A 12270-nucleotide genomic window follows, 5' to 3' on the forward strand; every position below is an offset into this window, starting at 1 on the left:
AGCGAGATCCGATGTGATTGTGTCTCTATGTACGCTATCTGGAGCTCATTGAGTATATCAACTGACAAGCAAGAAGGAAGGGTCAAGTAACTGCTCATAGGACGCCCAGAGTGCTCGGAGGCTTTGAAAACCCGTAAAACGCCGAATGAAATCTTTTCGAACACTGTACAGAAGTGAAAGAGGAGTTGAAAAAATGGCCGCTTACCAAGAAAGAAGAAATGAAAAAAAAAATATACTGTTAGCCAGTATAGACAAAGCAGTTGGCGCTCATATACAAGAAAAAGAAGGCTGATGCTGTCCTGCACTTCCCGCAGGGAGATGCAAAGGTATTGAAGAAACTGTTGAGAAAGGGAGGGACGTGGGCGACGGCCACAGGATCAAGATACGAAAATGAAAGGGGAAATAAAAGAGTGTAGAGAGGCATTCCCTTTTCGGAAGCCCTTGTTTGATGGGAGAGGAGGGTGTTGTTCACGTGGAGCAACCGTTGAAGAGGGTTGAAGGTGGAGGTGGAGGTTGGATAGAGAAATCATAGGTTAAGTGGAGCATTGACTGCTGCTTAAAGCTCGACACGGATGGACTCGTCTGTTGGCTGCCGATTGTTGCGCTTGTTCATCATTTCTTCGAGGATGTCAAGACGTTGGCGTGTAGTTCGAATGGCGTGATCCATCTCGCGATCCGATACTTTCTCTTCACTCAGTCGCGCCGCGAAGTCGCGTTGATCCGCAGGACTGACACGAGGGGTTCGACGGCTCGCCTCAGGCTCGGCCATTTTGTGATGAAGACTAGGGAACACCATCCCATCCATGCCCGTCCGATCTTCCAACCAATTCCAAAGCTCGCTTTCTTCGCGGCGCCACATCTCTTCGTACGCGGCTAGTCGCTGCGGTAGACTGAAGCCGGGGTAAATGGCATCGTGTGCGTGCAAGGACGGGGGTGAGGATGACCGGAAGAACATCATATACAGAATGACTCCAATAAACAGAATGGCGATGTTACCACTCCAGAGTGGCTTGATCATACTGGTGATAGGCTCCAGAAGTGGGCGGATCGGTTCGAAAAGACCCCAAGAATCATTTTGGCCAGAGTTCGCATCCACTGCACCCTGCAAGGATGCTGCGGCAGAAGCCTCGCGGACAGCATCTCCCTTCTTACGTCGACCCTTGCCTCGCCCGGCTCCATTTGTACGCCCGCGAGGAACAACGCCAGCCCTAAGAGACTTGACTAACTCATTTCCAAATGACATTTGGCCGTCAATGGCACCTTTTTCGATGGGTCCTGTATGGCGTCAGTCCGCAAGGCCTTCCTTTGATACCAATGAATTTAACTAACCTTTCAGCCAACTCTTCCCTGACCACTCAATGGTGCATGTCATGAGAAAACGAGTTTGGTTGCCAGAAGCCCAGGTAAAGAGGTACTTGGTCTTCACCGCAAAAACATTGCCGCTAGGGACGTCTGGAGTCTGGGTACTCAATGTTACTAAGACTGCTTTTTCTAAATCCAGATACTCCAGATTTTCAGTGCTGATGCACTTGGTTTGCTTTGGACCAATTGATCCGTTGAGCGGTTTGATGTAGGAGTATTTCCTAATCCGGCTGTCATTGGTCAGGCCTTTTGCCGTTCCTTCGAATTGCAATTCACCTGACTTTTGGTTCTCAACAAGGAACTTCGTCATGAATTCCCCAGATGCTGGGCCGAACACAAGAGAGTAGACTTTCCCGAGAGGTGCAGGAATCGTCTCATCCTTGATGACCTTATCATACTGCCCATTGGGCTCTGTGTATTCGGTAGGGGCATGCGTGGCAGGGCCAGGGAAATCAGCTTCTTTTGAGACTCCGGCCTTATCTCCATTCTTCGCCTCGCCGCCACCATTTTGAGTAGCCCCGTTGGCCAGTTGTGTAGATAGACTAGAGGCTTGACGACTTAAGCCTACCCGAGCCGGCAATGATCGCTCACTTGCGTTTGCACTAGCCCCGGCCTCGAAGAAACTGTCGGCATTGTCGCCGTCCTCATCTTCATCATATATTTCATCTTCATCAGAGACATCGCTCTCTAATTCGCTTTCTTCCTCTCCAACCTTCTCTGTCTTGTCACCAGTGCCATTTGTAACACGGGTTCCGTTGACAGAACTCTTAAGTGATGGATGATTGATCTTCCAGATGTTGACCATCAAGTCATACGTTGACTCACGGCTGAGAAGACTGCGGAACGTATGACGAGCATGTAGGGTTTGTATGGCAATCGCATTAGGAAACACCATGGCAGTGTTTTCCTTCTCGATAGCGACAACCTCATCAAAACTAATGACCAGAGTAGTCACCCATCCGAGGATATTGCTAGAGAAACAAATGTGACCTTCAGAGATATAGATTCGGCCGGCGAGAATAATCTCACGCTGCAAGGCACAGCTGTAATCCTCAATCAGATAATCATCCTCGGGAACACTCCGGAATAGCTGGTGGAAGTCTCTATTACGCTTCTTACTCGCAACAGCGAACCCGGTCAACCGAGGTACACTGGAATTGACACCGGGAGCACCAAGAGCCAAAGCACTACCAATAGCACCAATGGTCGATGTTGTGGCACCGGACGAGCCTCGGTGGCGGCGTGCAAGCCGGCTGCGTACACTGCCACTTCGCTTGATGCCGCTGCCAACATCACCATCGATGATGCTACCGGTTGGTGGAGTGTGATCGCCCGTAATTGTGCCCTCTCTGGGGAGTGAAATGTTGGATTGGATTTCCAAAGCGTCTTCACCAGGAGACCCAAGATTGGACGAGTCAGTTGGTCTATCATAAGCCATGTTTACGGCCTGGGCTGCCCGTTTGTCTTCCAATTTAGCGGATGCTTCATCCCGTTGATAGACTGCATTGTTTTTGCGTCTATTGACCGGGGTTTCTGGTTTTGTTACAACTACCCCGTCGGCAGTAGAAATCACTTCACCAGGAGGTCCATCGATGTCCAGATGGTCGAATTGCAGATCACCAGTTCCCATTGTCTCTACAGTAGATGGCTTCACACTTTCAGGTTTGATCTCTCTCTCTGATGTCTTGTTGACATCTTCCGTACTAGATTCTGCAGACGGGTTTTCAAGATCGGTGGGTGCTGGCTGAGACGGGGCGCGGTTCTTCGGTTGAGTATTGAGGCTGTTACTTATTGAGGAGGCGGCATTTTGGGCGACAGAAAATACAGACGAGAAGAAGCCGCTTTGTTGATTCGAAGTGCTTTTTGGAAGGGTCTTGTTCTCTTCCAGCGGGCTCAGAGCTGTGACATTGGAAAGCTTGCTCGGGCCATGGGCTGCCGAGGCAGACCGTACCCGGCGATGAGATATCATATTCCCAGAGGGGCTCACGGTGGTTACGCCGGGAGAAGAGATGGAGTTACGAGACTTGATAGAGTCCGGAGAGTCTGTGACACCTTCAGAGAGGATTTGTGGATTGAGTGGGCGATGTTCTGTCGGCGTTGGAGGGGTTACTGTCGTGGCCGGGGCGGGAATGGCCGTGTGGGGTGGAGTGTTTGGTAGGGGGCTAGCTTCCAACGAGCGAGGCCTTGAGTCAGTCAAATCGGTCCGTATAGGAGCGGGTACAGGAGGGGCAGGCTCTTGTGTTGCCTTTGCCCGCCGAGATGACAGACTACTCCGCCGGTTGCCCCCAAATATACTCCGACCACTTCTGCTGCCGCCTGATTTCGATGACGCGCGATCCTGGTCATCGCTCACATCCTTCTTATCATCATTTCTGTCTTCCTTCCTATCGCCCCTTTCCTTCTTATCGGATGCACTAAAAGCATCTTTGAAGCGTCTTCCTGGTGAGACGCTTCGTCGTTTGCTACCAGAGTCCGCCGGAATATCCAATGTCATGCTTGACTGAACCCCCGGTCTCGGATCGCCTTCACTAGGAGCCGAATTGTCTGACCCTGTTGCGCTGGGCCCACTCACAGCAGGTTCAATACTACCTGATGTTCCTTCTGTTTCGTTGTCGGGGGCATCGGCGGAGGTTGTTTTGATGAGGGGGGAAGATGAGGTATAGAAACCAGTATGGGAGTTATGAGAGGTGAGCGGAGGTGTCCTGAACAACGTAAGTGCAACAGTTTAGTTTAGCTTATTCTCCGATATTCTTGGTGTAATGGAACAATACCATGCCATGTAAGCGGGGGAAGGGCTCAATCGTACCTGTCTGGCTCGGAATCATCGGTGAGAAGATTGACGACCTCACCTTCGGGAGGGGCGGAGCTATTGCTAGATGAAGGGACACCTGAATTGCCGTCACGAGAATCATTCGACCGGCTTTGTTGCAGGTCTTGTTCGGTGATTACTCCGGGTAAAGGTGGTTCCTCCGACTGATCCCGGTTGTTCTTCTTTCGACGACGACGAGACTTGAGGAGTTTAGAGAAACTGCTAGAGCCAGCCTTGCCAGTATCAACAACTTCCCCAGCCTGAGTCTTAGGTCTTTCAGAAGAATCAATGGATGAGCGCCCGTTACTTCGACCAGAACTCTCCATAGCATCGGAGTCGGCAGAGACCGTCCAAGCGCGGCGCGACCTGCCATGCAGGCTTGAGGATTCGGAGTCCGCCATAACGGGCTGAGTAGAATCAAACCCAGGCGAACACAGTCAAAGAGGGAGTCGATCGACAAAAAGCAGGCATGGACGAACCTGACGTGTCAAGTTGGTTCAACTTTTGGGGGGAAATCCAACGTAGATGATCCCCTGGTTCCACTTTGAGGGGGAAGCTCGTCTTAGTCATACGCCTAGAACATCCCGTGACTCTACAGCTATAACTACATAGTACAATATACTGTATTTTAGTTATAGAATATAGAGAGTAGATGCGTAGCATTAATTATAATATATGATTAAAAAGAATTGTATTGAATGGAGTGATTTACTAAATAATCAATTTAATCTTTCGATATCATCGTCGTTGATCTTGCTAGATCTTCAGTGTCAAAGTAACCCAACGCAACGAACAGGCTGCATTCGGCCTCAGCACATGGATATAGCATACCAGCGAGTCTCTAAATGAAGTACTGAAATACTACTACAAGCACCTATAGGTATAGGATACTACCTGGTACTGGTATTTATATTACTCCGCTCCGAGTCACGTTTTGGGTAGTCAATATAAAATCGGTTATGTCTTTGAAGAACTAATCTGGCTGTGATCGGCATACAATACACTATTGCTAGATTTTATCTATAAATACCCTGCCTACTAAAATAAAATTATGTTATACAAGCTGTAAACTCCTGGGGACTTGCAACTGGGTAGGTACCCAGTTGGGATCCTGTATCAAGGTTGATACAATATAACACAATATATACCCAATTATAATGTTTTAGTACGTCAGAATGCTAATCAGCCCTACGAAACAAATATGTCACTAGACAGCATCAATGCTCGAGGGGTATATAGTAAAATTATTTTCAATTAATTTACGTTGTATATACAATCTGAAATTAAACATATACATAAATATGTATAATTCAAGCACTAGTGATAACCAAAGAAATTCCAGAAGTACTACTTACTCATAGTATGAGTTGTTCTATCAAATACTCCTCCGACGTGGAGAGATCCGCCCATCTCCGCCCTTCCTTCTTTTTTCTCTCACCACCTCCACTGTCCACCTCTTTATCCTCACCATTTCTCTTCCCGACCAAGTCTCTTCAGGGATCCTCTCGACCCCGAAAAGACTAATATGGAGACTGCTCCGCTTAGCTTGGTAAGCCGGACGAACCCCTCTCCAAGCTTGCCCAAGCTCTCCCCGCTCTAACATGACCAGGCCCACACCCACGCCCGAAACGCTGTCCTCGAGACCCGCAAGTCGAACCCGGTTGCTGCCAGCGAAGAACACGATTTGGCTGCTGGAGAGTTCGCCTCGGCCCTTCAAAGTAGCTCTGACCATGAGGTAAGTCTGAAGCAAGAGCTATCATCCCTGTTTCAGACGTGGTGCTGACAGTATTGTGTCGCGACCTGCCAGGCTCTTCGGACCCTCAAGCTTCTCGAGAGCCACCACAAGAAGCTCGCCGAAATTCTAAGATTTCAACATGAAAATCACACTACCGCAAATACGCTGCCATCATCGTCAAATATTACATCCTATAACCAAACAACCCAGCCTGTCGCAACCGAATCCGCACATACCAAACCCACAAATCAAGATGCGCAAGCGCAACCCTCACGACCACCCCGGTTAGCCAGTCGCGAGTCGTCATCTATTGCCAGTAATCTTGCCTCGGCTAGAGGTATTCCATCCCAGGTTCGTCGGAGCTCCCCAGCGTCGCCGACGCTTTCTTCACATCAAGCTGGGGCGAAGATGACCGAGGGGCCGTCAAGCGTCAAGACAGGTGAATCTCGACTTCGAGAGGCCCCAAAAAAGAATCGTCAAAGTCGTGCATCTGCATCGAGGCAACCATGGTCCCCGCCTCTACCTAGTACCTCCGAAATTGGCTCCCATCAAGTTGTACCGCGAAATACTGGGGAGTCCTCGCAGTCGAGTCCTAAGACAGGTGTTACCGACGAGCCCTTCCAACGGTTTTATTCGACCTTTGAAGGACTAGTCTCTAGGATTTCTGCACCGCTGGCATTCGCAGGCTTGCCTCTCGCGTCTGAGGATCCAGCAAAAACTGGACCTGCAAACCGCAAGTCACCCGCCGAGGCCAAGATTGATCGTCATCATGCCACCCATGACAGAAAATCTTCACTTCAAAACCTCGACGTTAGTAGGCTCTTCTCTCGAGCGGCACTACGGTCCATCCAGGATACGCCGGGTGCTGGCACCGGAAATGCGGCTGAATCGTTCTACGTTGTTCCTACAACAGGTGGAACCATGTCCTACGCAGGCATTCTGACACGTGCTGAAAAGGAGGCTCGTCGGAACAGTCTAGACGACGGCGAAGATGATTTTGTAGATGCGCGGGAGGTGCCATCCTCCCCAGAAATGCTGCAAAGCGCAAACAAAAAATCATCGACAGATCATGCCCGTGAAGCACGAGGTAAATTCAACGCTTTGCAAAATCCCAAGACGTTGGAAGAGCTACAGATGGAAAATCAAGCATTGAAGCAATTATCAGACACCCTTTCAAAACGTCTACACATGTGGGAGGTCAATGCACAGTCATCTTCTATGGCATTACATCAATCTCTGAGAGCAATGCATCATCAAAATACCGGGTCTCCTGACCAGTTATCTCAAGGTCTTTCTGGTGCTACTTCTATAGCTGGACCTTCTATGTCCGAGTCCGACCCGCGAGTCAAAGAGTTGGAGGAGATAGTTCGCCGTGGTGAGCAAGAGTTAGATCGCGTTGGACGAGAAAATGAAAAATTGAAGAACGTCCTTGGACGCTATCGGGATCGCTGGGAGAAGCTGAAAGAGGGCGCAAAGACACGGCGGGAGAGTCGTGCCACCGATGGTGAAAGTAGCAAAAAGCCAGATACCCCAGCGTCTCCGCATTTGGATTCGGACTCGCCAAATCGATCGGAAACTGAAGGGAAAGCGGAGGGACATGATGCTTAGGGAGCATCGGGTACTGCCTTTGAGAATGTTAAGCTTTCATCTATCATAAGTCCAAGGTGAGGATCAAGCATGCAAGGCCTGGAATCTGGCTTTCTCTCTGCCCTTTTAGTTCAATGTCTTTAATTTTGTATTATCTTATTCAAATTGTTTGTATTATTCCATCTGGTTTACCAAACAATGGATACTTATTTAGGAAACACTTTATTAGTTACTACTAATTCATCTTCCAAGATGTTTTCCCTGTTTCTACTTCTATGTATAGGTACTAACTAGTGCCTCGGTACATAGTGCACTGGCCTTGCCCTAATTCGATGAGTTGCCACTAGGTAGATGGACTGGCTTCCACCTCGCCCTTCACTCCATCCCCAATCAATGTAATTCATTGACCGAATAGAACAATAGTGCTACAGACTTCTTGAATGCCAATTTCCTAAATTTCCTTTGCACCGTACTTCCAGAATGGTCATCCAAATTAGAGTCGAGCAGTATTTAAAAACGTACGTACTGGTATGGACCGAACGAACGGACTTAATACATACCGTACTGCCTCATGTACGAAACTGGTGGATTCGATAACATTTCTAGTGCGGCTCTAATGCAAGCTAATGCATCTCTCTCGATCGAACCAAATCAGGAAGCTCCTTGTACATATGTAGTATTTTTTTTTTTTTCAGATTTTAAGTTCCTTTCTCTTAGCGGAGTATAGCGCATAGAGTCTGCGTTCGTTCCCCGTGAATACAGGTTAGTATCCACCCGGGTATTTACTTAAGCCTGCGAATTGAGAGGAGAATTGAATCTACCAAATCCTATCTGAGATCCGATATGGAAATCTTCAAGTCGCAGTTTTGGATGGTGGCTTGAAAAGACGCTCGGTTTATGGAGAGCTCAGAAAGTGGCTGAATTTAGGGTATTGTTCCTCCATCCCGTAGAGGCAAAAGTGGAAAGTAAAAAAAAAAAAATACAAAAAATAGAGATGAAAAACCTTGTTTACTTTGATTCCAACAAATGCGATTGTAAGTGTTTCATCTTGCATCCACACTATTTTTAGGCCCGCTGTGGCTTCGCTTGTGGCTTCGGGACTGGCTTATGTTTTCTTCGGCTAGGAAAGATGTTCTCGTGGGGGGTAAAAAAAAAAAGAAAAAAAGAAGAGCGAGTCCTAGTTTGATTTTATATCTTCCTGAACAGACAAGCAGTTATTATACCTGACTATTTGTGCATCAACGCGAATAGAACAAGAAGAAGAAGTGCAGTAATTGTTGACTCTCATTTGTGGAGCTCGGCAAGCTCCCGGGCTTGGAGGTTCCTGGACCAGTAGAAGACGAAGCGTGGTAGATATTCTCCACCATCAAGCCTCTACAACCAATACCACGGAATTTTCCACGATGACCCGTTCATTGAGCCACGGCTCGCACAGGACTAAAGGGCACATGTTGTCTTTCGGCCACATTCTGAAGACGCTAAAATCTGGTCAACCGATTAACCGGTCAAGACAAATGCAACAATGCGTTGGAACACCGTCTTGGAAGTGGATGCGAAGAAATTTGCTGGACCCTCGTTTTTAGGAACATGAGCCTTGAACATCCACTAGTAAGCTTGGGATTGCTGAAGGTTCTCGAAAAGCAGCTTTGTTTTTCTTTTTTTCTACTCCGTAGCCTCGGTAGCGAAGTGGGAAGGCCGGATGGAAGGCTAGCTGAGCAGCGAGGTTGATCTACTGTGTTTTTGTAGTATAAGGCTGATAGTCTTATGGAGAGTTTATTATTGGAATTGAACCAAGCTCGTGGGTTTACGTGCTACTTTTCCCGCGCTAAAGTAGTACTCTATCAATCAATACTGTTTTGAGAAGCATTGACATGGATAGTGAGAATAGCCTTCTTTTGAATCAATTGATATCTTGAAAATGTACGGACTATGCCTTCCAAGACTGTTCCCATGTGAGGGAATGGAAACAGGTGTCTGGATGCACAGCTCCCCATCGATCCATATTCTCCATCAGGATTTCTAGAGTATCCAATCTTCGGTTGACTTTATGTCATAGTGTATACTACGGAGCTCACATCCGGTCTTGAGCGGACCCATCTAGATCTAGACGAAGAGTCTTCGGTATGGATGGGGCCTTGCCAGCTCATGGGCCCCATGGCACCTGTTGAGGCCGGGACTAGGTCATAAACTGTGGGATTACAGGTTTTCATATATGTACATAGTGACTTTTCTTCTCTTTTTTCTCTACTCTCGTCGTTTCGTTGCCGGCATCTACGCTCATTATATTATATCCAGTGACAATTTGTTGCTGTCCATTCATTATAACAATTATTCAGTCTTTCGTTCACCACTTAAAATATTCGCTCTTTTTATATGCTTTATAAGATCTGAATGTCGGACAAGAAGGATAAATGGCGCTCCATCGTGGAGGATGTGCCGATCCCTAAACACCTTCTGTCAACGGCCAAATTTGATTCACCATGGGAGCAAGTCAAATGGGAGAAATCACTCCCACAAAATGATCGTCTCCAACGTACTCTTTCGAGTACACTTAATCGAAGGGAAAAGAGTGGCCTTAGTCGCTCGTCAAGTCTATCAGCCTTGAAAGTCTCCAAACCGCCTCGCACCACTCGCCCACTTACCAATCCACCCGCGCTGACAGGTATGTATGTTAGAAACAGACTATCTGATATAAGTTATATGCTAATATTGGCTACTGTGAAGAATGGGAAGAAAGTTTGAGGAGCCCTACTTCTCTCAAGCCTCTGCACTCTGATTCTGAAGATGAACCCATTACCCCGGTGAAACAAGTGGCATTCAGCCCAACTCAACTTAGTCGTATCAGCTCTCGCACTGAGGAGAGTCGAGAAAGCAGTCTACAGGAGGTTTATGAAAAGGCCAAATTGAGAGGAGTTGCCCTTCAGAGAAAATACTGGGTTCGACTTGTATTTGAATGGGGACTTTATCTTCTACTTATTCTTTTCGTCTACTTCGTCCTAGTCGGCGTTCCCTTGTGGAAGGGAGCTGTCTGGTGGCTCTACTGGGTTGTGAGAAACAAGTTTGTCTTCTCTGGAGGATTTGCAATTACCATCGGTCTGGCTGCACTGTGAGAACTCATTCACCTTTTGTCGACGTTATATCGCCAACTAATCAATCTAAATCTAGTTACGCATTTCTGCCGCTGTTGATTCTATTTGATAAAGACCCGCCTCCCAAGGAATCTACTGAGAGCCTCGATTTGGAGAAGAACACGTCGAATGCCAAGTCCACGGCTTTGCTCATTCCCTGCTATAAATCCGCTAATATCATCGGCCCAACCTTGAAAGCAGCTCTGGAAATCTTCCCGCCAGAGAATATTTTTGTCATTGCAAACGGTAATTCGGAAACACCCCTCGATAATACTGAGGACGTTTGCAGACCTTATGGTGTTAATCATTTGTGGGTTCCTGTTGGGTCTAAAATCGTGGCTCAATTCGCTGGCTGTTACGCTGCCAGTGAATTTGAGAATGTTCTCCTCATTGATGATGATTGTGCATTGCCTCCCAATTTCCCGATTGTCAGCGATCAACTCAAGGGGAAGGTTAAATGTGTCGGCTATACTATCAAGAGTGTTGGACCAGAGTCTTCAAAGGGTACATGGTGTCAACAAGCTCAAGATCTTGAATACAAGATGTCGGGACTTCAACGTGCTTTCTTCGGTAAACTTGGTAGCGCAACGTTTCCTCACGGCGCAATCTCAATTTGGAATACCGAGTTTCTCAAACAAACGTTCAATGAGCATCCTGGGTTTTCTGTTTCGGAAGATTGGTTCTTTGGAGATAGTTGTCGTCGACTTGGAGGTCGTATCACCATGTGCTCTGCTGTTTTTGTTGAAACTGAGACTCCAGCCTCGGTCTTTTTGAGTGGCAGTGGTAGTCGAGGTGGATTCGGTGAAATGACGATCTTCCAGCAACGATTTAAGCGATGGAATTTCTTCTTTGTCATTGGGATGTACTATGATCTGAAGTATATCCTTACCAGTTGGAAATTGGGATGGTGGGAAATCGGAGCCAAGATCTGTGTCTTCCAAGAGGTATGAATTGCATGATTTTCCCCATATCAGGTCCGGACTGCCAGTGTATCCGGATTGTACTGACACTCTTCAAGGTATATGAGACATTGATCTATCTTCTCGCGCCATTTGTTCTTCCGATCTCCTTCATTGTCCGACCTGCTTTCTGCGGCATTCTTCTCGGTGCCACAATCGGCATGTACATTGTGAATGTCATCATTTTCAATGAGATCCACCTACGACTGAAAAACGAGCGTGTCAACTATATCGTTCTCTTTTTCTACTACACCCTATACAAGATTGCTTTGACGGTCATCAACGTGATCAGTTGCTACTGGTCTTTGTACAAATATGCTCGCTACTTCGCCATGCGTCACCCGAAAGTGATCGAGGATGAGCAGGCCATTGGGGTCGTTCTTAGCCTTGAGAAAGAGGTCGGCTCATCAACCACTTCACTTATTGAAACGGATACCTCAGTTCCTCCTTCGGGGCCTAGACAGTCTACAAACACCAACTGTGGTACGAAGAGATTGACATTGACGAAAGTCCAGGCGGATCAAGCAGCAGCACGACTTTCCATGATTGGGCCTATCGAGACATACAAGGACTCGCCTTCTAGTCCTTCCTGGCCTTGAGAAATAACTTTGCTTATCATGCATAATCTTTGGAGTTTGGGGTTTTTTGTATTGTATATGAATTTCACATTTGAGGGCACTTATTTGGGTG

At 47.4% G+C, this 12270-nt stretch overlaps 3 protein-coding genes across 3 annotated transcripts; 2 read left to right on the plus strand and 1 right to left on the minus strand.

The window, feature by feature from the left end:
* Positions 1-556: 556 nt before the first annotated feature.
* N7469_002998 (GRAM and VASt domain-containing protein) lies at positions 557-4572 on the minus strand (the record flags this gene model as incomplete). The annotated part of the gene is made up of 3 exons (XM_056641918.1): positions 557-1275; positions 1330-4064; positions 4169-4572. The coding sequence occupies 3 exons, from the start codon at positions 4570-4572 to the stop codon at positions 557-559; spliced, it is 3858 nt and encodes a 1285-aa protein (XP_056504412.1).
* A 1124-nt stretch (positions 4573-5696) lies between these two features.
* N7469_002999 (uncharacterized protein) lies at positions 5697-7514 on the plus strand (the record flags this gene model as incomplete). The annotated part of the gene is made up of 3 exons (XM_056641919.1): positions 5697-5720; positions 5781-5906; positions 5958-7514. 3 exons carry the CDS (start codon positions 5697-5699, stop codon positions 7512-7514), a joined length of 1707 nt encoding a protein of 568 aa, XP_056504413.1.
* Positions 7515-9884: 2370 nt separating this feature from the next.
* N7469_003000 (uncharacterized protein) lies at positions 9885-12179 on the plus strand (the record flags this gene model as incomplete). The annotated part of the gene is made up of 4 exons (XM_056641920.1): positions 9885-10155; positions 10305-10599; positions 10659-11565; positions 11640-12179. 4 exons carry the CDS (start codon positions 9885-9887, stop codon positions 12177-12179), a joined length of 2013 nt encoding a protein of 670 aa, XP_056504414.1.
* Positions 12180-12270: the final 91 nt, after the last annotated feature.

This window comes from Penicillium citrinum (assembly GCF_028827155.1).
Source record: "Penicillium citrinum strain IBT 23319 chromosome Unknown utg000002l:1.0-3833315.0:1.0-3834789.0, whole genome shotgun sequence".
Taxonomy (NCBI): domain Eukaryota; kingdom Fungi; phylum Ascomycota; class Eurotiomycetes; order Eurotiales; family Aspergillaceae; genus Penicillium; species Penicillium citrinum.